Source organism: Drosophila sulfurigaster, chromosome 2R (assembly GCF_023558435.1).
Source record: "Drosophila sulfurigaster albostrigata strain 15112-1811.04 chromosome 2R, ASM2355843v2, whole genome shotgun sequence".
NCBI lineage: Eukaryota > Metazoa > Arthropoda > Insecta > Diptera > Drosophilidae > Drosophila > Drosophila sulfurigaster.
The window spans coordinates 21,192,688-21,217,934 of NC_084882.1; the positions used below are offsets into that span (position 1 = coordinate 21,192,688).

The 25,247-nt window shown below is 40.0% G+C and overlaps 7 protein-coding genes across 10 annotated transcripts; 3 read left to right on the plus strand and 4 right to left on the minus strand.

The window, feature by feature from the left end:
* The first annotated feature begins 143 nt into the window (after positions 1-143).
* On the plus strand, positions 144-842 carry LOC133838999 (iron-sulfur cluster assembly 2 homolog, mitochondrial). Its single transcript, XM_062270284.1, has 2 exons — positions 144-278; positions 330-842. The coding sequence occupies exons 1-2, from the start codon at positions 235-237 to the stop codon at positions 748-750; spliced, it is 465 nt and encodes a 154-aa protein (XP_062126268.1). The 5' UTR covers positions 144-234; the 3' UTR covers positions 751-842.
* Positions 191-2,729, minus strand: LOC133838990 (protein phosphatase 1 regulatory subunit 21). The gene is made up of 5 exons (XM_062270272.1): positions 2,528-2,729; positions 2,075-2,431; positions 1,828-2,007; positions 1,192-1,764; positions 191-1,133 (listed from the first exon to the last, which is right to left on the minus strand). Exons 1-5 carry the CDS (start codon positions 2,606-2,608, stop codon positions 1,044-1,046), a joined length of 1,281 nt encoding a protein of 426 aa, XP_062126256.1. The 5' UTR covers positions 2,609-2,729; the 3' UTR covers positions 191-1,043.
* Positions 2,730-2,846: 117 nt separating this feature from the next.
* LOC133838995 (protein takeout) lies at positions 2,847-5,294 on the minus strand. 2 transcript variants are annotated; one of them, XM_062270279.1, is made up of 4 exons: positions 5,026-5,294; positions 3,705-3,794; positions 3,474-3,624; positions 2,847-3,388 (listed from the first exon to the last, which is right to left on the minus strand). In XM_062270279.1, the coding sequence occupies exons 1-4, from the start codon at positions 5,114-5,116 to the stop codon at positions 2,956-2,958; spliced, it is 765 nt and encodes a 254-aa protein (XP_062126263.1). In that variant the 5' UTR covers positions 5,117-5,294; the 3' UTR covers positions 2,847-2,955. The 2 variants fall into 2 exon arrangements, with proteins under 2 accessions (XP_062126263.1, XP_062126262.1); XM_062270278.1 differs by lacking the exon at positions 5,026-5,294 and adding an exon at positions 4,161-4,395.
* Positions 5,295-6,305: 1,011 nt separating this feature from the next.
* Positions 6,306-7,967, plus strand: LOC133838992 (uncharacterized). Its single transcript, XM_062270274.1, has one exon. It carries the CDS (start codon positions 6,731-6,733, stop codon positions 7,775-7,777), a length of 1,047 nt encoding a protein of 348 aa, XP_062126258.1. The 5' UTR covers positions 6,306-6,730; the 3' UTR covers positions 7,778-7,967.
* A 1,134-nt stretch (positions 7,968-9,101) lies between these two features.
* On the minus strand, positions 9,102-12,144 carry LOC133838993 (serine/threonine-protein phosphatase alpha-1 isoform). Its single transcript, XM_062270275.1, is given in 6 exon segments — positions 9,102-10,187; positions 10,516-10,663; positions 10,729-11,014; positions 11,105-11,412; positions 11,414-11,454; positions 11,541-12,144. Coding segments are annotated over 6 exon segments (963 nt in total). The 5' UTR covers positions 11,590-12,144; the 3' UTR covers positions 9,102-10,056.
* Positions 11,656-15,018, minus strand: LOC133838982 (cilium assembly protein DZIP1L). Of its 3 annotated transcripts, none has more exons than XM_062270260.1 (5): positions 14,882-15,018; positions 14,691-14,807; positions 13,078-14,623; positions 12,859-13,024; positions 11,656-12,802 (listed from the first exon to the last, which is right to left on the minus strand). In XM_062270260.1, the coding sequence occupies exons 2-5, from the start codon at positions 14,782-14,784 to the stop codon at positions 12,338-12,340; spliced, it is 2,271 nt and encodes a 756-aa protein (XP_062126244.1). In that variant the 5' UTR covers positions 14,785-14,807; positions 14,882-15,018; the 3' UTR covers positions 11,656-12,337. The 3 variants fall into 3 exon arrangements, with proteins under 3 accessions (XP_062126244.1, XP_062126245.1, XP_062126242.1); XM_062270261.1 differs by having other exon boundaries at positions 12,859-13,021; positions 14,874-15,000; XM_062270258.1 differs by having other exon boundaries at positions 14,874-15,000.
* A 566-nt stretch (positions 15,019-15,584) lies between these two features.
* LOC133838985 (acetylcholine receptor subunit beta-like 2) lies at positions 15,585-22,969 on the plus strand. Its single transcript, XM_062270264.1, is given in 12 exon segments — positions 15,585-15,778; positions 16,013-16,206; positions 16,281-16,409; positions 16,471-16,567; positions 16,570-16,655; positions 16,868-17,000; positions 17,065-17,192; positions 19,344-19,519; positions 19,629-19,781; positions 19,904-19,983; positions 21,402-21,508; positions 22,188-22,969. Coding segments are annotated over 12 exon segments (1,557 nt in total). The 5' UTR covers positions 15,585-15,720; the 3' UTR covers positions 22,404-22,969.
* Positions 22,970-25,247: the final 2,278 nt, after the last annotated feature.

A 25,247-nucleotide genomic window follows, 5' to 3' on the forward strand; every position in this document is an offset into this window, starting at 1 on the left:
ACTAGTTTGATTTTCAAAATATTTGTTTCTCTTCAAAACAAATTTGTACTTCACACGGTCTAACACTTTCAATCGTATATCGATAGGTCTAAAAGATTAATCGTGTTGACAGGCCTCTGCAGCTTCATAAAAAAATATATCGTATATCAACACAAGCAGCTGTTTGGTACCTTTTGTTTTGATTACGAGATTTTGTCACTTGCAACTTATTTTCGAAATTGTGAAATTATAGAAATGGCTTTCGTGTTGCGCCAACTGGCAAAACCTACCCTCCAAAGGTAGCTATAATATTGGCCCATCAAACAATATTACATAAACATTAACTACAGAAATTTGTTGCTATCGACGTCCTCACTGCGCCATGCCGCCAAAGACGCCGCCTCCAAAGCTCCGGCAACAATTGCACCCAGCATGACAAACCCACAACAGCAGCTGATAGTGAGCGATAGCTGCTTGAAACGTTTGCGTGAGATCTGTGTGGACGGCTCCTTTCTGCGCATCACCGTCGAGGGCGGCGGCTGTTCAGGATTCCAGTATAAATTCGATTTGGACACAAAGATGAACGAAGACGATCTGCAGTTTGGGGAGGAAAAGGCAAAAGTGGTCATTGACACAATATCGCTGGATTATTGCAGTGGGGCAACAATAGATTATCATAGCGAACTAATCAGAGCTGGATTTCGTATGGTGGCCAATCCCCAAGCAGAGATGGGCTGCTCCTGTGGCTCCTCGTTCGCAATTAAATTGTAATTAACATACTTAGTACTTTTCTTGTTGTTTAAATTTTAGTGAATTATTTAAAACATACATATATAAATTTATATATTCAGCTATATACAATACACACACTGCATTGTGGGGGTTTGCTTTGCCATGTTGACGGTTGGTTATTCGACATTTTTTCATTATTGCTTTAAAAATGACTGCACAAGCATCTCCAATAACTAACCGCACCAAAAGCAAAACAGCGACATTAGATGCTCCACTGTGGCCTGGGTACTTTTTGAATAGGGAACGCGGCAAGGCATACATCATTCTACAATTCAATTGCCGGCCGCCAATTGCTCACTTAAGCTAATCACTTGTTCTGTCAGCACGCTGATCTGCTCCTCATAGTTAATACGTGTCGTGGTCTGTAAATCACATAAATATTCAACAAGGATTGACTTTGATATTGTAATAAATTCTTACCAGTTCTTCCTCGAGCATTTGCAGTGCCCCACCCAAGCTGGACTGTTGCTCATCCTTTGATTTTAGTTCTTGTGTCGCATTCTCCAGGCAAATCTGCAAATGTATTGCCTCCTGCTCCGACGAACGCAATCGCGACTCGGCCAACGCTTTGAGGCGCAGCAAATCTTCGTACTTTCTGCTGAATACACTGTAGATTAACTGCTCCTTCGTAGGCGGCTCGAGTGGCTCTTGTAACGAATCGCGTGCTCGCTGGCTACATTTAGTTTCGAGGTTACAAGGCTTAACGGTGACGCCAGCAGCAGCTGTGCTGCAGCTGCAAATGCTGCTGAGATCCATAATGGGGTTCGAATTTAAGTTGGAGTTCGAGTTGAAGTTCTGAATGACTTTTGCCGCCTCGTATTGAGCTCGCCAGTGGGCTGACTCCTTCTCCAGAAGCGCAATACGCTCCTCGGCAGTTAAGGGTAAGGCGGCATTGGTATTGAGTTGATGTTGCTGCTGTTGGTGCTGCTGCAGTGGATTGTGCAGCGGCGTGCTGTCGCTGCCAGTGGCGCTTAAAGCATCCTCGCTGCCCAACTACAACATAAATAGTTCATTTAACTCTTTTTAAGATTCATTTTAAGGTGGGCGGTAACTTACCATGCTAGCTGCATCGACCAGTTTGGTTTCTAGTTCGCAGTTGCGATGTTGCAGTGTTTCGAGCTCTTTGCGCAAACGTTTCTCCAGCTCGTTTTGGTCACTTGTGCGCTTCTCCAACTTGTGTTCCAGCTCTGCCATTCGTTCGGTGTGCAACAACAAATCGCGCTGCTTGTCATCGATCTGTGGGGTGGTCATAAAAATAGTATACAAGTGTGTGTGTAGTGACGTGACCTTGCACATTATTTACCAATGATGTCAGCTGTGCGTTCTCCATGATTTTCTTTTGCAACTCCTCGAATATGAGCGCCTCTTGTGCCGCATTCGTATTGTGTGGCGTCTCGCTACGCGGCTCCTGTTTGATGCCCCTTAAAAGACCACGCCTGCTTGGTTCCTTTTTCTTGGGCGCCTGTTCGTGCAGCGACAGCTCCAGCTGCAGCTGCGAGACACGCGATTCTAGCTGTTTATTGCGAAAATTCAATGAGTCTACTTCCTGCTCGGTGCGTCGTGATGATGTTGCATTTTGCTGCAATTGCTCACGCAGACTTTCCACCTTCGCCCGCTCATCCTGCACCGCATTTTTTAACACTTGTGCCTTGGCACGCATCTATTGTAGTGTGTGTGGGTAAGCGGATGTGGATTAAATTTGATTAAAAACGCCTGCAAATTGGGGCGTAAACTGTTGCTGTGTTGTTGCCTTTACCTTTGAGTATTCGCTGGCCAGTTTCTGGTACTTTCCCTCTGACACTGACGTACTCTCCATGCTCCCTATATGCTCTGCCATCTAGGCAGCTGAGTCGTCGAGTCGGACACTTTTTATTTGTTTGTGCAATTGTTTAAACAAAAACCCACTGTTTCTATTTGCGCTTCGAAAGTGCCAAAACTGCAAGATTAGTGCTGGCAGAATTGTGCGATATTCCGCAATGTAGCGATACTTGCTACATATCGAACGTTTTCTAAATCCTCCAATAATCGGTTAGTCAGTTATCGATAAGCGATGCATATAAAATTATAAATAGCCGTTATTTTCTGCTTTGGCTTGAAAAGTAAATCAGAAACCGTTTTCTATTTATTATCTAATTTGTTATTTAACATATATAAATTACACACATGCCAATTGTTTAATAGAAACTAACTTAATAATATGTTGTCAAACGGAACTTTCTCAAAGATTTTGTTTGAGAGCTCTTTGAATACGAGACCAAAGCTCTTAGAATAGCCCACCTTCAATTCATTGAAGACAGTCTCCCAGTTCTCGTTCAGAAAACGATTCATACCCTCCGATAGGGTTTTGTCATTGAACAGATTTTCAAATTGCAGATAAACACGCTTTGGCTCCATTGCAACGCGATATTCCTTCAGACGCATGTATTTGACGCCATCCTTTTCGAAGGGCTCCCCGATTAAACGATGCTCGATTTTGGTATTGACCAACGTAATGTTGGCTTTGCCATGTCCCGTAATAGGTAACAGTAGAATCCTTCCCGACATTTCGTAATCGCCAATCATTTCAATGCGATCGGTTTTGCTATCACAGATGATTAAATGCTTGTCCAAATCGGTTCTGACAGAGGAATGGAATTTGTTTTACAATGCGCTCGATCTATTTGTCATCCGGACTGGATTCGGAATTGGAATCTGCTAATTACCTGTACCGATGAATCTTGCTTGTCGAGATCATATCGTGCACCTTCACATTTTTCAAGGCTTGACGTAGATTAATGGGTGCGTTACCGGCATCTATAACGAGTTTCTTCACGGACAGCGGCTCCAGTGGCGGAATGCCGAATTCTTTGTTACCTGCGCATAGTTTAATGAGTTCATAATAGGTTGATCTGTCTGGCTAAACGATTGATAGTTAAAGTAGTAACAGTACTAACCAGTTTTCAGTAATTGTATTGCCTGATTAACAGCATCCACCAGACACTTGTCAAAATTGGCATCGCGTTTGCACTTGGGGAAGTTGCCAGCTGCAAAAATAAATAATAAAAATTAATTGATTAATTTAATTCAAATCAAATCGAATTTGATAATGACATTGAAATAGAAATCAAAAAATTGAAATCGCTTGGCCGGAAGTCCAGCTGAGATTTGGGACTCTGGCATTATAATAGCAACATATAAGCATAAATCTTAATAGCAACGATCAGTAGTCGTATACTTAGAGTTCGTTGGCCACAACAGAAACTTGTTTCATACAATGGGCTAAAAAACAAATGAGAGCCAACAGCCAACATTGTTGGCTCTCAATGTCAAGACGATGCGCACGGCTATTTATCTTTGTTTTTGAGATTGTAGTGTGAAAACAAAGCCATTCGTGACCTACGGCAACATACAAAGCACAACACAATAAGTAGGTTGAAAAATATGTGTCATCGATTCTGACTGCTGTTGGATTGCGGAGCGATTGTGGGTTAATGGCATCAAGCGGAAGTAAACTACTGACTGACAGTTGGAAACTTGTTTATCTGTCTCGCTATCGTCATATGCCATTATGTTGTAGACCAGTTTCGCTTGCATAACGATTCCCCATTGCAATTTGCAATTTTAAAAAACTATATGTAACACGATTTAATTTAATTCAATAACAAATTGACAAATTTGTATTTAATATTAATTATATTTGGGAATATTGCGGAGGTAGGCGATGAAAAAGAAATAAAAACATTTATAACAATAAATATGATAAAATTTACTTGAAAACAAATAATAAATAATATTATTTTATCTCAGGTGTAATGCGATGAAAAGGACATGAGATCATTGAAATAGAATAGATTTACTGCAACATATTTATTCTGTTTCAGTGTCCTTTTCAGAGAGGTATATTTCACATAAACTGAATTTTAAAGTAGGGCAGGATGCGATGATATGCGAATAAAAAGAGTGCATCTAACCATTGCAAGGACTTTCGAATTGGGATTGTCACCCTGACGGACCATTAGAGAATATTACATTAGGGGGCCAACGACCTTGAGGGGCAATCGTTTAAATGCCGTAGCTAATACGGGTAATATATTAAACACGCATAAACAATATTTATCACGTTTTAGCCATAAACAGTGTTGGTGGGCCTAAAAGCGGCCACAGCCACAGCCAAACTTGAAAGCAAATGCGCAAATGACAAATCAAATATTTTGCACTTGTTGTTGTTGTTTTTATTATTGTTATAGCTATAGCTATGAAGTGAGCTATACTTACGCAAATCTTGCGCGACCGTTACACATTTTGTGGTCTCCTGCGCAACGAAGGCGATTAGCAGCAGTAATAAAAACGTCGATGGTTTTGACATGATGTTAAGTCAAAGTCGAAATCGGATGCAATGCGAAATTGAAATGAAATTGCTAACTGACAAACTGGAGTTTCCCCTCCCGCTGATTGAAAATTCACGCACACCACACACGCACAAACAACTTTAGCAGCTTATCGACTGCAGCGCGACGAGATATCACAACGCAATGTAAGCGGGATGCTCCGAGCAACGGAATTTTATACTGAGCTTCAGCTTCAGCTTCGGCTTGAGCCCACGAAAGCTTCCTTCGCATATGATAAAGTTTCGATCATTACCACGGCGAGCTTTGGCCCATAAACATGTATGTTTGTATGTCGGCTCTTGAATATTTATACATATATGAATGTTACTCGCCACATGCGGCAACTTTTGCTTTCCGGCTGACCACTTTAGGTAATGCAACCAATAGCCATAACTGATCATGAGGTTGCAACTTAAGTCGCTTGCTCTTGCTGCTTGCCAAAAAAAAAAAAAAACAATAAACAAAACAAAAACTGTGGAAACAGGTGACGAACGGTGACCGGCAAGTCAGCAACCCCGTAATGCCCTTTCTGTTTTGTGTTGCGGTTCATTGAACCCCGGCTTTAGTGAGGTAGTCCTTAATTGGGGTGTTATTAAAAGAGCCGGTAGTACTCATAAGTCGGTTACATATGCGTCTATTGGAAAGACATTGTGTGATTGTACGTTACGGGTTTTTGACGACACTGAAGAGCTTTTGAAGATATAAGCTTTTAGTCGAAAACTAAGGTACGTTTAATGGATAAATACCTTCGAGCTTGGAGTTAAGAGGGGAAATATAGGAAATTTGATTTACATATTAGTTAAAGAATATACCATTCGAATTTGACTACATTTCGTAATGTTCATTTAAATTAAATCTAATTGGGGTGTCCAATTACAAATTTAAAATTTCACCGATTTTCACATATATCTTACATTTAAATTCATTTATATATTTAATTATACTTTTGTCAAAATATCGAAATAATATGTGATTATGTTTACTATTATTGTTTGTTCCGACATTTCGAAATAAACAAAAATTAATTTTCCTAGTACTTTTTATTCTAAAATTTACAGAATTCAATATACATATTTCTTATTTGCATACAATTTAAGCTTTAACATTAGCTAATTCATAGCTACCAGTAGCTAATTGTAGCTTTACACCATCCACAAGTATTACAGCTTATCTCTAGGCAAATTACTTAAGTTTGTGCTGTGCAATGAAGCATTTCATTGGAAACAGAATCCCGTCTTATTTCGACACACCAAATGCCAACGAGTTCCCATGCTAACGGCCATCTAGCCAATTAGTTCTAATCGCTAACGCAATAGGCGAGTAACGATCTATGGCGATTGGACGTTCATAAATTAAGTTTGTTGCCTAAGTCATTCGTTTTACTCATTCGACTCAAATGTGGGCAGAACACGAGGACTTCGGCGTGTGTCTATGGAAACTGTTGCAATTGTTTTTCAAATATAAACAAACGCGATGCGAGCCGGCGCGGCGTGGCGACCAGACCAGGTAACTAACGGTGGTGTTGGGCATGGGAACACTAGCCGCTGCTGGTGTCGGGGCAGCCGCGATGTACTCGATATGTGTGAGTCTCGATGTGTGTGGAAACCGGTTGCCCCGCCGCACTCAACAACAGTCGTCGCCGAACATTCTGTGAGCACGCAAACACAAATTTTGGAGCTTGCTCGCAGTTCAAAATCATTTCCAAACACTCTCTACGTCATAACTATTACAAAAGCATGAAGAGGTGCTACTGCGGACACAGCGGCGGCAGCTTTGCTGGCAGTGGCAGCATATTGAAATCAACGAGCCACATCAGCAGACGACAGCAGCCAGAGCCACCGGAGCAGCCACGACCACGCAGTGATCTGCTTTCGCTGACATCATCATCCCGACAAAGCGTGCAGCCGACGCAGTTTGTCAAACGGCCACTTCTGAGGAGCAACAATCAACCGGTTCAAAATCTGGGATTAGGTCACTCTAGCACGCAGTTAAATGGTCAGTTTAGCAGACGCAACTCGGCAACAACTACGGTGAGCCATTGCTCCAGCTGCTGCAGCTCCGCAGGCTACGCCCCACAGCTGCGCGAAAGTCGTGTCAAGGTGCTCAGCTGGGCCAGCGGGGAGCAGGCAAGTGGCAGCTCTCATAGCAACACCAACAACAACACCCACTGCGAGCACACGGACAATCGTCGGGTCTATGAACAACGCGCCTGCGCCGCCAGTCGTCTGACAGCTGAAGGTCAGGGTCAGGTTCATGTTGCAAGTAGCTGCAACTCTTCGTCAACGTCATCGCCTTTGCCCCCAAGTTGCGACAACGAGTTGCAGCGCCTGCTCGCCTTGCAACAGTTTCGTTTGCTCAATGCCAGCGATTGCTTCAGCAGCCAACGACAGGATGAGTTGCGTCTGCAGCGCGCCTATGACAAACTGGGCGTGGCCGGTGGCGACAGCAAGTGGCACAAAAATAGAGCCAACGAGTCGCGACAGCAGCCATTGACAACAACCGCAACAACAACACCTTATGCGCTGCGACAGAAGTTGCTGCAGCTGCGATTGCAACAGGAGCAGGCAGCGGGACGTGGCACGGGAGCAGCGTGTGCACCCTTGGAACGCAGCTGTGCACTTCGCTTCAATTGCCATTAGCTGTTGATGTTGAATGCTTAAAAAATAGATGTAATAAATGAAAAATTGTTAGCCTAATCGATCAATCAATCAAGTGACAACTCATAAATGAGTATTGGTTCCCTATTTATCATTAGTTAAAACGACGCGATTCCATTCAGATTTATTGCTAATACATATGTATTTCATTTATCTTTTTAATAAAACAGTGCTATTTTGTTACAAGTGCTTCATGTTGTTTTTATTTTAATTTTTCTCCTTGTTTTTTTTTAATTTTTTGTTTTTTTTTTCGTTTTTAACTTTTATTGATTTTTTTGTTTAGCTTTTTGCATGCATTTTTAATTTTAATTTGTATTATCATTATTATTCATATTACGTTTTGTTGTTGTCTTTTCGAATTTTCAAAATTTAATTACAAGTGATTTATATTTTGTTTATATTTAAATTTAATTTGCTTTCAACTGCTTGCAATGTTACGAAGTTACATTTGATGATTTTTTTTTTAAATATTCTTATGTAAATCGTTTCGTTTTTCCTGTGTTTTCCGCAAACAGCTGATATTAACTATAATATTATATATTTTGTCATTACTTCATTTCTTGTGTTTTTCTTCTTTTCCTTTGCGTATATGTAGAATTCGATACAACATTAAACAGAGTACTAGAGTGTGGCTTCGACAAAGGGATCTTGGAGAAAGGGGCCAAGGAGGCATTAGCTGGACATTCAAGTTGCGAAAACTCGTTGCATTACAGGGCGGTTCATTACTTTTTCTTGGGGGGATTGTACAAACGAAACCATTTTACATAGGAGGGGGTGTTCTCAAAACGACAGATAGAACTACATATTCGATTTTTGGATGCTTGCCTTTCTTTGGGGCTCGGCATTTTACATACATGCATGCATATAATAAGTATAATACTCGAATGTGTGGCGGCCTTTTTAGCACTAGAATGTTCCGACTGTTTTTAGTTGTTTGTTGTTCTTGTCACAAAATACAAATACATACAAATACAACTACACGAATGCATGTACTGTGTGTCTCATTTGCTTACAATTTTATTAAATATGTATATATATTTTTAATTATAATATGTATGTTTATTTGTTTTGTGTGTTTAAATTTGTAGTTCTTGTTGTTTGTAACCTTATCTGCCGCCTCGTTGGCGTCGGCTGAGGGCACACAGTGCCGCTCAAAAGTATGCCGTTCTCTCATAATGCGCTTGTTTAACTTTTGCTTTTAGAAATTATTATTATTGCTCTAACAAGCATTCAATATACTTATGTTTTTTGTTAAACAAATCTTTGCTGGTTTTTGCAGTTGTTAAGTTAATTATAATTATTGTAGTTTGTATTTTCGATTTCGTTTTTGTTTTTTTTTGCATTTTCAGATTTTTATATGCACGTTTTGTGTATGTGTTCGTGTGTTACATATTTTTAATCGTCAACGCATACAAGTTAAAAATATACACAATTTTTGTTGTTTATTTTAATATTTTTGGTGTAAACAATTGTGAAACTTATGTACCTTCGAGCTAAATTTGCTTGGCGTTTAAAACTAAGTAAACATTTAGTAGAATTTTAATCATGAATAAAATATAATATAAAAAAATAAATTGCGCTTAAAATACCGTACATACTTTTCATTTCACACACATATATCAAAAGCTTTCGATTTAAATTCAAAAAAATAATTATAAAAACAACATTTTACCCTTTGCTAGAAATTGAATAAAACAATATGAATTGTGAAGAGAAGTTTGTGCTCTCTGCCTTGGTAGTTGTGCTATGCAAAAAAAAACCGAAAAGAGAAAATGCTATGCAAGATAAAATGCGATAAATACAACTTTTGCTTCTGCGTGTATGTGTGCATTCTTTTTGTACCTACTGTACGTGTATGTGTATTGGGGGGGTGCTTGTGATTGAGGTTTATAAATGTGTTCGCATTGCGCAAGGAAAACTATAACAAAATAAAATTAATACATTAAGAGATATTCATGCTTATGCAGTGTTTAACACTACAATTAGTTTGAACTAAAGTGTCTCAATTTGTGAGAGTGTGTGTGTGTATATGTGTAATTTTTCCTTTTTTTTTGTTTTCCAAAATGAAAAATAGGCTAATTTGTATGAATTTCTATACCCTTCTAACGTTGCTCACGATTCGATTACACATATTCGATAAAAAACAAACAATTTGCGCATTTAATTGGTATTCATTTTTGTGTGGCCGTTTCTTGTTACTGTTGTTGTTGCTACTGCTGTTGTAAATTATTGTTGTTGCTTATTTTTTCTTATTCTTATTGTTAGCGCCGCGGGGGCGGTGTTAGGGGACGCCCTGAGCTGCCAAAGTTTGGATAAACAAATCGTCGTTTATCGGCGGGTTTCAATATCTGAAAGGAGCACATTAATGTTTCGTCAACCGACATCATGGCACCTGCAATAAATAAACAACGATTAGGCATGAATCATGAATATGGAAACTCAAAACCTATTTATAAATGTATAGTCTATTGAAATTTTCCATTTTTGCACAATATTCAATAGAACTACAATATACATATAGAGTATACATGGTGGTATATGGTATAGTTTTTCCTATTTCAGCTGGCGAAGGTTATCTCCAAAATCACAGCTAATCTCAGTTATCTATATAGTATAGGTTATTTGCAAACAAAAACAAAGATAACACCCACAACGCCGCTGTCTAAAGTCCAATGGACCTGATCTCCCCCTCTCACACTGATCAGTGAGTGATCACTCACCCGCATTGTCAAATTCGCCACAGTAATTTGGTGCTGAGAAGAGTGTGACCAGCTGCCGTTTGGCAAAGAACTCGTAACCATCTTCAACAACCTGATGAGCCCGACAAATGAGGTCGAATTCGTGCTTCTGTAGAAATTTGCCCACAACCTAAAGAACACCAAAAATAACCGATGTTAGCTTACTCAATAAAAGTAAGTATTACAACAATTTACCTCTGCTCCAAATGTGAAGCTAACACCGCGATCATTTTCACCCCAGCCCATAGTATCCTTGTCGGGATCGGACCACAAGAGATCGCATAACAGGCCCTGATCTGGTACATCCGTGGGCCGCATAATGCGACGTATTTGCTCCATGGACGACAAATCAGGACTCAGGCCGCCGTGACAGCAAAAGATCTTCTCATCCACAATTGCTGCAACGGGCAAACAGTTGAAGCAATCCGTAAAAGTTTTCCATAGCTTGATGGTGTAACGTCGCTTGCATTCATCGTAAAACCTAGTTGACAGTTGATAATTCAAGAGTTAAATGATTGCGTGTGCTTACGAAATATTTAGTATGGAAATTCTGTAGTATTCCTCAACTCACCCGTAGATGCGATTGATACTGGCGCATTCGTGATTGCCGCGCAGCAAAAAGAAATTCTCCGAATATTTGATTTTGTATGCCAGCAGCAGACATATCGTCTCCAAGGATTGCTTGCCACGATCCACATAATCACCCAGAAATAGATAATTCGACTCTGGCGGAAATCCGCCATATTCAAACAGACGCAACAGATCATAGTATTGTCCGTGTATATCGCCGCAGATCTTGAGCGGCGCTTCCAGTTCCAGCAGTATCGGTTGTGATAGGAATATTTCGCGCGATTTCAGACACAAGCTCCGTATTTCCCCCCTCTGAGAGTTGCACATTTTTTCCTGGACGTGCGCCACGCACTAAAAGAATGGGGTACAAAATGGGGGAGGTATTTGAAAATGATTTACGGAACCAATTGGAAATAACATTAAGTAGTTAGACTTACCTTCCAGCAGGCGCGAGATAATGCTGTCAATGTTCATGATGTCGGACATGTTTCACTGGCGCTGTTTGTTGTTGTTGTGTGCTGCTGCAGATACCTGCGTTTGTATCTGTATCTATGTATTTGTAACTGCTGCTGTGACACTCTCGCTGTCTGTTTTCTTATCTCTGTTTACCTGCGTTTTTTTTCTTTTTGTGCTTTTTTGCTTCTCCGTTATTTCAGCCAAGCAAGCTTATGTATTTTCGGTATACGCGTTATGTATGTTATTTCATCGATGCGATTGGGTGGCTCAAGGGAGGGAGGGAGGCCAAGTGAAACTGCGTGCGTCTGTGTATATACGAGCGTATGTGACTGTGTGTGTGTGTAGGAGTGTATGCTTGTGTATGCGTGTGCGTGTTTGTGTGTGTGGTCGTCAGGTAATATTGTACACTTAACAGCGCTGTTTTTTGCTGCTCCCGAGGAATTTCAATAGTTTAGCCGTTACGCCATGTACGTTCAGCGTTTGTCACTGGTTTGCGTACGCTTCAATTGCGTTTTAAAGCATTTATTGCAAGTTATTGTAGATTTTTGCGACGTCAAGAAATTTTTTCGCGCAACCACACTTCGCCGCATCTCCATATGAATTCGCCGTCATCGCATATCGATATGCATGTGTTTTTACAGATTGTTATCGATAGCACAGCGATGCAATTGTTGCCACTTATAGCCAGCATTGCCAACGAAAACAAAACGCGTTCGGGTGGCAGCACTAGATTTAAAATAACGAATTGTTCCGTTTGTTTTTTTTTATACATTTATTCTCATTTAATTTCCTCATCTTCATCGTTCAGACTTTTGTCAATGCCCATGGTGTTGAACATAACGCGTTTGCGTGGCAAAGGGACTGGCCTGGCTGCATGTAGCTGCACTTGCGTTGTGCCCGTCTTGGAAACAACGCGAGCCGCGGGCTTTGCCAACATTTGCTCCAACTGCGCCTTGAAGTTGCGATGCTGTTGGCGCTGCTGTGGCGAACTAGAGCTAGTGGGCGATAACTCCAGCGGCTCATCCTCCTCCTGTGATGATGTGCGATCAGGAGTCTCCAGATCATCATCACCATCTTCGTCATTTTGTGTTGTGCCTGTGAGGCTTTTGCCTCCATCATCAGATGGTTGTAGAGGCGTCTTGTGCTTCAGCATTAACTGAGCAGTCGGTGGCATCTTGGCGGAACAGAGTTTATCCACAAATTTGCGTATGCGATTACGTGTCGCATAGAAATGTGGATTATCCTGTGGCGGTTAAAAGATCTTGAAAAATTCTTACTTGGCCAACAAATCTTACTTACCAGTCGAAAGTTGTTCCTGTGCTGCACCAGCTCGGCACTGACGCGCTTCAGTGATATACCCGAAATACTTTTTGACTTCATGTTGAAGCCATGTGGATTCAGCTTGTGATTCACCAGCTTACGTGCGTCTTTTCTGGTCAGTGGCTGCTGTGGCTTCTGTGGACTTCTGAGAGCCGTTTAAGTTTTTATTTATTATTATATATTTAATGCATTACTTACTTAGATTTTGCCCCTGCTTTAGACTTTGGCATTTGGAATACTTGACGCTCTGGTTCCGAGGTCATGAAGTCACTAGCTTCCTCGCTGATGGTTTCCTCCTCCTCGCTGAGACTCTCACTGATGTCCGTGGTTTCTATTGTCTCTGGCTGGCTGACGATGGGCTTGCTTTTTGACTTGGACTCAAGCTTAGCTGCGGGCTTTGTGAACGTTGGGTGACTCCCGGAACTGCTGCGACTGGGAAGCTCTTGGACTTGTGTCACCGATTGCTTTTGCGCAGACTGCTGCTGTTGTTCTGACTCTCGCTTTGGCTCTGCTGGCAGCTCCTCTATGGAATACGTGTCGTCGTCATGCTTGGTTTTCAGAAATTCCGTTTCCACCTGCCGTTTAATGCGTTCCAAGTTGGTTTCCTCCTTCTTGGGCAGCGGCTTGGGTATTTTGGATGCACTATGTATGATGACATTAGATTCCTTGTGCTCGGTGAGTCGTTTTAATTCACGCTCCAATGCCTCTAATTTCTCCTTGTAACCCATTTCCAACTGATAAACTACTTCTTCCAGTTTATTGGCACTTACTTTCCCAATTTCGGCTACCTTCTCGCTGAGTATGCGTTCCAAATCCTCCAGGCAAGGCGTAGCAACACGATCTTCGGTTGTTGCTGCTGCCACAGTTGTTATCTTCGATTCGGCGCGCAGTTTCGTCTGCTCCAGAGCATGACTTAGATCCTCCAGCTTATGATTGATGTCCTGGATGAATTGATCGTTACTCTGCTTCAACTGCGTCTGCCACACTTCAAAGTTGCTGAGACGCTCGGCGAGTCCATGAAGCTGCTCCTTGCGTTCGCTTGCTTCGCTGCCAATCGCCTCGCTGCTGTGCTCATCCTTCTCTTTGTATTCCGCCAGATTACTCTGTATGCCCACGTTGCGCACTTGTGTGGTGCCTGTGGACTGATCCTGGCGCGGGCTAGCATGATGTCTGGAGCTGCTGCTGCGCTCTTTAATATTGCGCTCGGCGGCATTTAGTCGCTCTTTGAGCTGCTTGATCTCCAGTTCCATTTTAATGGTGTTTATCAGTTGTACATCGTTATCTTTGTCCTTGGAGCCGCTGCCACCTGGCAAGTTGGTGGTCGGAGTACCCACACGATGCTTCCTGCCGATGTGCACATTGAGTGCGTCGTTGCTAATGAAGTTCTTGGTGCACAAGTGACAGGGGAAGACGACTTCTCGTATGGCCTCGATTTGCGTGATCTTCTTGTGCAGCTGGATAACTTCATTGTTGGATTCGCCGAGTGATTGACGCAGCTTGGCAATCTCCTGCTGGGCTGTGGCATGTGCCTCGCGCAACTCGCCGACGCTCTCGTCCAGATATGTGCGACAGTAGAGCAGATATTGTATGGCATATTGCGACATTATAAAGTACTTGGCTATGCCACTGTCCAGTATGTGCGTCTCCAGCGCTGTGCCCAGCGGCGCTTCGGATAAATGCTGCAGTGCATCGTCCACCACTTCAAAGTTTTGTTCCCGCAGTATCCGATCCGTTTCATAGGCGCCTTTAAAATTGTTGCGTATTTTGTTTGTTTTTTTATATAAAATTAACCTATTAAACATTCAACTTACCCATGAGTCGCCAGTCCAATGGCCCATCTCGATACTGCCGCAGCTTGAAGCCTGCTTCGCGCATAATCTGTGGAAAATTGCCTTTGTAGCCCATTTTAACGTCATCGATAGCTACAGCTGAAAATGAAAGTTGTTTACGAAATGTATTTTCTTGTCGTTTTCGTTTTTTTGTTTTCCAATTACCGACTAACTTCAATTGTTTTGTTCCAGTTACTTCCCCTAACGCAATTATGTGTTGTCAAATTGTCGCTGTCGTCGTTGCTAGGAGACGGCTGACAACCCATCACGCCTCAGTAAACAACGTACACGCTGGTTGGGTTCTAGACTTGACTAGAGCTATGTTCAAATATCTCGGTAATTTCCCTAAATGGTAGAAAAATTAGCTAAGGTTCAAAAGTTCCTTTCAAACTAGAGATTGAAAAACTGGCTCTAACTCAATTATTATTATAAAAAAAAACCGACGATTTTGAGTTTTGGAGCTTAGCTTTATAGAAATTTGTTTGAGCCATTAGTTCAATATATTTTTATAATCGCTTTTAATGTTAATACTCTCTTGGTTGCGTTTCCTAATTGTGTCTTAGATAACTAATTTACAATTTTGTTGCTAGCCGCAAAGTTGTGTTGTAGTTTTAGTTGAATATTATTTACCAAATAAAGAAAGAAATACGCATATCAAATCAAAGAAAATTTGTCACATGTTTTATTATGTATATTTTTTCAAAATATATTATGTATTAGGAATGCAATAAATTAAATAAATTTTGAATATTTTTTTAAATGTTCATTCACTTCTTAAGTTTCATTTCATTTTCAATTTGAATTTTCTGATGTTTTTTCGCGCTATGTTTTTCTGACAGCTGCTTTCATCTCTTGTCCAATTTTCGTGAGATTTTTCACCAGTTACCATTGAGCCCCGGACGTGAGTGGTTTACTCCAAAATTTGCGGAGAAAAAAAATGTATTAATAAATTTGCGATTCGCTGGAAAAAAGTGCAATACATTAGGAAATTGAGTGTAAAAACACGATTAAAATGCGGCGCTTGTGTTGGTTGGCGTTTTTGATAATTTTGCCATTGGCAAATACCACACGTAAGTTTGAAAAACTTGAGCATGAAAATGTTGTGAAAATTCCGATACTTTTATGATGTATCTAATGAGTTTCCCAGCTGTCAGGATGCTGCGCCCATTGAGAGAGCGCCAGAGCACAAGAGCGGCGACTGCGCAGTGATTTGTTTTGGGAAATTTTGGTCGTTTCTCTCAGTTTGTTTGGGATATTTTTCTCTAGCTAATGTGAGTTTTGCTCTGGGATCTTTCTTGTTGCAGCGCCTATAAGCTTCGAAGCTAACCCGGATACTAAGCGGCTATATGATGATCTCTTGAGTAATTATAATCGCCTTATTAGGCCTGTTGTGAATAATACCGAGACACTTACCGTGTGGTTGGGCCTCAAGTTGTCTCAACTTATCGAGGTGAATCTCAAGAATCAGGTGATGACCACCAATCTGTGGGTCAAGCAGGTAAATAATTAATTTTAAATAATGTTAGACTGACCACTTAAAGTTATTATATTATATTATATTATACCTTGCAGCGTTGGTTCGATTACAAGTTGCGCTGGGATCCAGAAGAGTACGGTGGCGTGGAGCAGTTATATGTGCCCTCTGAGCACATTTGGGTGCCAGACATTGTGCTCTACAATAACTGGGATGGCAACTATGAGGTGAGTATCGATTTAATCGAATTGAAAACAATCTTTCATCCACATGGGGTGTTGTTGGCAGGTAACTCTCATGACGAAGGCCACTCTGAAGTACACTGGCGAAGTGTTCTGGGAGCCACCGGCGATTTACAAGTCATCCTGTGAAATGAATGTGGAATATTTCCATACGATGAGCAAATTTGTTTCATGAAATTCGGCTCATGGACGTACAATGGTGCCCAAGTGGATTTGAAGCACCTGGACCAGGTGAGAGCTTAGACCAACCGCATTTCGATTAACATCGAAAGGCCAAAGGATGCAAATTTGCTTTACTGTTTGCCATACGCTCGATTGCACACAAAATGCAATCTATGCAGCCACATCAGGGGGTGGTTTAGTGGGCGTGGCTGTGGGGATTGTGGCTTGGATTACAGCACTAACAAATTGCCTTCCCTTCTGTGCATGTGTGTGATGCCCAGGTGCCTGGCAGTAATCTTGTTCAGGTGGGCATCGATTTAACTGAATTCTATTTGTCGGTGGAGTGGGACATACTCGAGGTGCCGGCAACCAAGAATGAGGAGTACTATCCGGACACATTGGAGCCGTTCTCAGGTGAGTCTTGCATAGAGGTGTGTTACCTGGTTACCGAATATGTAAATTTCATGTCTGGCTGCAGATATTACCTTCAAGTTGACCATGCGACGCAAAACTTTGTTCTATACGGTGAATTTGATTGTGCCCTGTGTGGCATTAACATTTCTTACCGTTTTGGTCTTTTACTTGCCAAGCGATTCGGGCGAAAAGGTAAGCTCTTAAGGAAATTTTGCGGATGAAGACAGCTTCAGAGGACTCTTCAATTGCCATCCAAAAATGTTCCAATTCTTATGCATGTGGCATGTTCATTTAGAATACTGTAGTTTGTTTGTGTAGATTGACTTCTTTTTTGATTGTAAACGATTGAATATTTGAAGTTTTTTTTAATGTGTATATATTTTGACTTTATCATTTTCATTTAGATAATTACATACAACTACCTGAGAACACTGAAAAAAACTATTATAAATACTTATCTTGCACTTTAAAGTTTCCAAAACTTAATCAACTTCCATGCAAGCTGAGCTCTGCTAAGTATAGTACTTAAAGATTGGCTTTAATATCGAATATCGGTAGAAAAAACAAACTCTGACTACAAAATTCTCTAAAATGTAAGAGCTCAACTTCTACTACTTTTCCACAACAAAACTGTCTATCTTCTTTGCTATCGCTCTTCTACTTTCCGACTACTCGTAATTTAATTATCGATTAAGAAACATTTACTCGTAAATACATTTATATGAACGTTTATCAATATATCTCCAAATCGCAGAGTTCCAGCAGTCCAAATGCGAATGCATTAAATCATATGTGCAGCACACATTTATATTCACAGCAAATACTTAATCAGTAAAGCAATCATGGATTCATATTCATAGTATTGTTGGCGTCGAATATCATTTGTGCTGTTTGCTGAGTAGTGAAATCTCATAACGTAAATTTCATCGAATGCATACCAAAATATAAATAAAAGAACCAAATTCAATCGATTTGAATCGAATCAACTCAAATTTGAATCGCATTCAAAGTCAATGCCACTCGAAAGTTTCTTCATATCGCGTGTTCTGCAATTAAGCAGAGCACTCACGTCCTTTTTACTCTACTCACACACACACACATACTACACTCCCACCTATACACACATACATACACATATAGACGCACTAGACACGCACATATCACATATATACACATACAATATTACACGCACACTAACACAGTGCAGCGTATTGTTAATTGTTGTTGTTATTTTCGTTAATTGATTCGTTTGAGATCGCTCATTTGCTTGAGTAACAACTTAGCCATACTTATTCATACTTATTCACAACTATTCAACATTTAACGAGCAGTGACTTTAAGGCAATTTATATGAATTATTGCGAATGACTTTAGCAGGGGAAATATATTTGGAATTATTTTGAGAATATAATCGATGAATTAATGAGGAAGTCCATTTTATTTTTTTAAACAATGTTATATATTTAGTATAACTTATCGGTACGAAGTGTTGAAGAGAATTTCTTCTAAATTGCATTGTAATGATTTGAAAATTACAAGTTTGCTTAAACCATTTTAATAAAATACATTTGTAAAGGCTGTCAAATTTCTCTAAAATATATACTATTCGATATTTTTCATGAAGTACTTCAAGTTATAGATTCATCTATTTTAATTGATTATTCATATTATTGCTTAATATTTCAAACAGTTTTAGAGCAAACTTGAACTCAAACCAGATCCAATGAATAGAAAATTTGAATCAGTGAAATGCGAAAGTTTAAACTTAAACACATGAACATACAATGTATAGAAATGTATACATGTTTGTAGTACCCCTTGTTGCTTCTAGTGTTGATACTTGTTCTTGTTAAATTAAATTGAATTCTCGGTCAGAGAAGGTATACATTGGCTTAGTTTATGTGTTGAAGATAGCATTGAGTATATTGACGGGAGTAAAGAGTTGCCTGATTCCACGATTTGCGATGTGTTTCTCCTTTGTATGTTATACAAAATTTCTTGTTTTTTATAATTTTAAAAGTTAAGTATACGAAATTTGATGAAGTTATTAAAATCCATTGTTGAAATCGGCTTATTGTTTTACATGGCGTATACGTAATTGATATGTAATTGGATCTAATTGATAATGATTGGTAAATTGTTTGTTCATGTTATCGTTTTGTTTGTGTTGTGTTCTTGTCATTGTTGTGGTTGTGGTTATTATTGTTTGCAAAAACAAAAGTGGCACTTTGAGGTTGACACAGAAAGTGAGCGAGAAACAACTAAAAAAGAAAGAGATAAAGGAAGTGGAGGAGAATGAGAGAAACTGAGAGAGAAGAAATTGTGTAAACATTTCGTTGACAGGTTACGTTATGTATTTCAATACTCGTGTCGTTGACCGTGTTCTTCTTGCTGTTGGCCGAAATTATACCGCCGACATCGTTGGCTGTGCCTCTGCTGGGCAAGTATCTACTCTTTACTATGATACTTGTCTCTCTGTCCGTCTGGACAACGGTCTGTGTGCTCAACATACACTTCAGGTGAGTCAGAGAGAAAAAAGAATGAGGGAGGAGCGATGCGGGTCGCTAATTGTACGATCTGTGGTGGAGGAATCTTAATGGACTTCGACTTACTTTTCAATCAATTTAGATCCCCCTCGACGCACAACATGTCGCCTTTAGTGCGCAAATTGTTTCTGCACTTCATGCCAAAGCTAATGATGATGCGACGCACTCAGTACACACTTCCCGATTACGATGACTCCACACCCAGCAATGGCTACACCAACGAGATAGATGTGCGGTAAGTCAAGGTTATTTTCCCTGTTCTCTCCCCTTTGTTGTGCTTTCCAACTTATCCTTTCACTTATCTAACATCCTTCCTGAATATGCGCGTGTGCTTGGTTGTTTGTGTTTGTTTTTCAGCGACAGCATCAGCGATTTTCCCAGCGAGTTCAAAGACAGCCAAGACGGCGCTTACGATAATGGCATGCAGCACTCTGTGGGTGAGTTTGAATCGGAGTTTGGGTTTAACTATGAGAGTGAGTGTGAGTTCGAGTATGTGTATTGTGTTTGGGGATGGGGATGGGAGGTTTGTCCATAAAAAAACGAAACAACAACAAAAACAAATACAAGAACACAAATATTTTGCAATACTCGCAGCCCGCGACCCAAAAGCCGAAATTGAAATCAAATAAAAAATAAGCAAATAATGCAATAAAATCGAAGAAAAACCGAATATGCTCTTAGGCCATGCTCAAGGATGATGGCTTCGGTTTTCCTGCTTGCCGGACAATGTTGATGGCTGTGACGATGATGTGACGCTTTGATGACAAATAACGTCTATGTGCTTTAGTTGTGACTGTGTGTGTGCGCGTGTGCATGTACGTGTATGCATGTGAGTGTGAGTGTGTCTATATACAGGATAATAAAACAAGCCATGTGTGAAAAGGTTTTAGCTCGAAACAACGAAGTCTGCATGACCTATATGATGAAATCGCAAAAAAAATATTTAAAAATGGAAATTAGAGAATCAAAAAAACATTATACGAGTAAATGTGTCAAATTAAAATTAATTACGCTGCAAGTTTCTCTAGATTATTCCAAGCTCCTCTGCATATTTGAATATTCAAATGAAACTTATCGCAATTGATGCACTTTAAAAGTAATATCCATGCGGAATTGAATCTGATTTATCATAGATATTTAGTTTAGTATCTGAATCAATTGGTCAACCAACTAAGCAAAGCAGTTTCGAAGTCCACAAAAAATGTTATAGCAAACTTTTGAGCGCAGAAGCGTTGAATTCAATTTCTTGTAAGTTTCTTTTTCAATTTTCAGCTATTTGTAAAAAGTTTACAATAAAAGTAAGTGTCTGAACGGATAGATACGAGATACTATATAAGTTAGCAACTCTTGAGCAACACTCAGTGTCACATTAAGGCGCAAAATGAATTCCGATTGCTATGCAAATTCGCACAACGAATTGATTGGCGCTCTCAATAAATGTTACAAGTTTCACTTAGATGCTTCAATGCCCTGCCAAGGGTAAGGATGCCCATAAATAAAAAACTGCCAGCAATAATTCAGTTTTGTTGTTCTTGTTGTTGGTGTTATTATTGCTGCTGCTGCTGTTGTTGTTGTTATTATGGATAGCGGTTGTGGAACTTAAAGCTGCGAGTGTTTGGTCATAGCCTGAGGAGAGCTTGATTTCGCATAGGCCATAATACATATTTCTATGCATATATGAACCAAACAGACACACACACAAACACACACATAACAGATTTAGAGTTGCCATTGCCTGTGGGAGAATGGAGATTGGGGGTCCAGCGACATGAGCATGGCATCTCCATTTATTTATTATTCCTATATTTTATTTCAATTTTTCGCAATTTCATGCGCTCGCCACGAGACTTGACAGATTCCGACAATGTGATACCGCGCAACTTAACACCCGAAGTGCTGCAGGCATTGCGTGCGGTCAGATTTATTGCGCAGCATATCAAGGATGCCGACAAGGATAACGAGGTGGGTAGTCTTCAGACTTCAGCGCTCCACTTCCATACATAACACAAGCAATTTTTTGTTGCCCATTGAGCACACCACGGGCCAGACCAGATTGAGTCTGAGCCTTCACTTCGTATTCGTTATTCACATTCACATTCACATTCACGTTCGCATTCGTACTCGCATTTGTATTCGTATTCTTATTGTTGTTGTTATTGTTTATCCTGCCATATTTTTCGGCGTCTGGCAGAAGAGCTCTTGTGCCTCAGCGATTTCAGAGCGCTCCTATTATTGTTTATTGCCTGAAACTTCGGCTTGAACAGCACAAAGAGCAAGAGCGAGAGAAGCGAGTCCCAAATGTGCAACATGAAATTGTAAAATATTAAATCATAACTTTATATTTTTATTACATTTCAAGTTTATTGAAAGAAGACAGACGCAAACGAAATTTTATGACTCCAATTGAAACCAATTTATTTAGCCACACTATAGGACAATTTTCCATCCTGCTTCTGCTCTCCATCCACTTGGCTAAGTGTGTTTTACGAGTTCTGAAACAATAAAATTATTATTAAAGAAAATTTCGATTGCTTTTCCGCATTTGCGGCAGCATTTTCTTTGAGTTATTTTCAAATTTAACCACAGTTTTTTTTTGCAATTAGTCAAATGATTGTGAATTGATGTTATATTTTATTCACAGATTGTGGAGGATTGGAAATTTGTTTCCATGGTCTTGGATCGCTTTTTCCTCTGGCTATTCACGTTGTCATGTGTGTTTGGCACTTGCGCCATCATCTGCCAATCCCCCTCGCTGTATGACACCCGAGCGCCCATCGACCGCCAACTCAGCGAGATTCCTTTGCGCAAAAACAATTTCATGCTGCCTCCGGACATTATCAGGCAGGGTGTTAATTAAGTAAAAGCGAAAAAGTCTTCAAAATGCTATAAATGCTAAAAATAAAAAGAAAACGAAAAATGAAAAACACGAAGCCAACGACAGCGACAACGCAGCAAGGCCAGCATCATGGCACCAAAACAGAAATGGAGCAAAATTTGTGTCAAGGGTCACATTCTGCCATTTGACACAAAATCTTGATAAAGTTAACAATTTATGGACAAGGGATTGGGTCAAATTTAATGGAAATTCTAAAATGTAACCTTTGAACTTTGAATCAATCAGTAAACCAGTATAAGCGACTAGCAAATACGTCATACTGTCAGCAATATTATAAATGTATTTCAAGTAAAATAACTAATCTAAATGTCAAGTGGAAAGCACAGCACAATTTGATAATAATAATAAATCAAAGAGTTTTTAAAATTATATGCGGTCTTTGAGTTTCTTATTTATTATTCCTTGTATTTAAATTTGAAATTAATTACTCCGAATGCCTTTTGGCTTGCTGAAGATTCAAAAGTCGATGCTTCAAAGGAGAATATGCCAAAGTTACAAATCAATTATAAAACGATTTGCAAAACCAAGTAAGTACCATGCGAAAATGATAGATTATCCTATGCTAGACGCTTGATCGATAATATAATTGACAGACAGAGATTGGGAAAGCTCATTCCATTAAATGCTAATAACCTTTGAAATGGAACACGGCTAAGATAAATTCTATCTAAATACTTGCACATGAATGCGTAATATTTTCAACAAACATTCCCAGCTTCAATTGTTATGCTAATAGTTGGCAATTGCGCTCTATTGTTGCTTTTATTGCTACTGTAAGTTATTATCACACATACGCCACATTGCACATGCCAACAGGCGGACACACACACACATACACAGACACACAGATGCGAATGAGAAGACAGATGCTTGCTTGGGCATTGTCTTGTTTTTGTGTTCTTTGCGTTTGTCAGTTAATTTTCAATTAAGAAATTAATTTTGATAATGTGCTGCTTTAGAATAAAACGTAGGCAACAATATGGTGCAAGAGACATTGCGCATACGGCACGTTGACTGCCTTAATAATTTCGCAATATCATTTATTTGGCTCAGAGTGTACAGAATGGTTCTGCTGTAATGCTCTGACAGTCTGCTGACATTGAAGTTATCTGTCTGACTGCCGCATTAAATTAGAAAGTTGAAATCTCTTTGGCCTCGCATTCATCAACATGTGCAGTAAGCCAACTCAACCCCGTCCACAAACATAAAACAAAGGACTTTCACTTCTCCACTGTCAACAGACATCATTTTGCGAGTTTCTTGAGTGAATACTATGGAAATCAACTAAATTTTTAACAAGACTAATTAAATACCCTTCCTAAGAATAGCGTACAAAAACATGTAATTTTATTTGACAAAATATAATAAATCATGAAAATGAATGAAATTAATTATTGTTGTACTTCAAGTTAATAGCTCAAAGTATCTAATCATCTCATATAGTCCGTAGTTGCCACTTTGGAAGCGTATATAAATGATATTAAGATTTGCTTAAGGTTCTACACACAGCCATCTCTTGGCCCCTTTGCCCTGTTGCCCTTTTGCTGTTTCCTGGCTGCATTTTGCTGTCGTTCTTTTTGGTATTTTTTTTTGTGTTGGCAGTTTTAAATTAGAAAAGTTTTTGCCAGATTTTTGTTTTACATTTTTCATATTTTCTGCGGGACATGCCCTGCATGTTTGTTGTCCTTGCTGCTGCTCTTGGTGTCAGCGCGTCATATGCGTGCCTCGAAAAGATGCTTTCCCCATCACCATCACCATCACCATCATCAACACCATAACCATCATCTTCATCTGCGTCTCTAACTGCTGCTGTTTCACAACTGAGTCGAGTTGAGTTGAGTTAAGTTCAGTTGAGTTGTGTTGTGCTGAGTTTTGGGGCAACTGTTCCTAGGAATGTCATGTTAATTTCTATTCGTATACCATGCATAGCGTTAAACGTGGCATCAACCGACTTGATCCTGGGTTCTTTTTCCCTTGTCCTGCCCGATAATGGCATTTGCATAAAGCTGCCAAGTATGCAGCACATTTTTGTTTCTCGAGCATAAGCTAAAGTTCAGCGAGCACAAAACAATATGCAAATGACAGCAGAAAGACGATTTTCGGGTCAGCCTAAGCGGTTTTTCATAAGTCTCTCCAGTCAAAGAAACAGCTGCCCCAAGCTGATGTTAAACAGCTGTTAAGTGAATTAACGCAAGTTACACGGCCAATTACACAGTGCTGCGGTCCCTTCTAATTACAAAATGAAACTGACCAATCACTGCAACTGCAACGGAAATCAAAAAAACTGACCCAGTCGACAGAGCAGGAAATGCAGTAAACCATTCAGAAACCGACTGAATCGAGAGGCAATCGGTCTTAGGACACTTCTAGCTGAGCACGTGCGAACGGAAGTTTTTACCAAGAAGGGCACACACAAACTATAAACACCACACACAAGTACTATATGTACATATCTACACTCGAGGTGCACTCGTGCGATGCTGTCGCATGTCCTTTTGTCCTGCGGCGTGACAGGAAAAAAATATACTATATACACGCCATGCCGAAAATTGCTACATTTGACCAAAGACACGTCAATTAGAGCGGGTTTTCTTTAAAAATAGAGAAACACACATGTGGAAGATTGAATACACATAATGGTAGAGGGGGCGTTGAATTGGGCGTGGTCATGAGTGTGAATGACTTGACTTTGACGTGTCGCTGTTGGGTAGCCATCTCTTTGTCCCTCCGTCCCTCCGTCCCCTCCGTCCCCCGTCCATCTGTATGTCTGTCTGCCGTTCTGTTTGTCTATTGGGGCCAGTTATT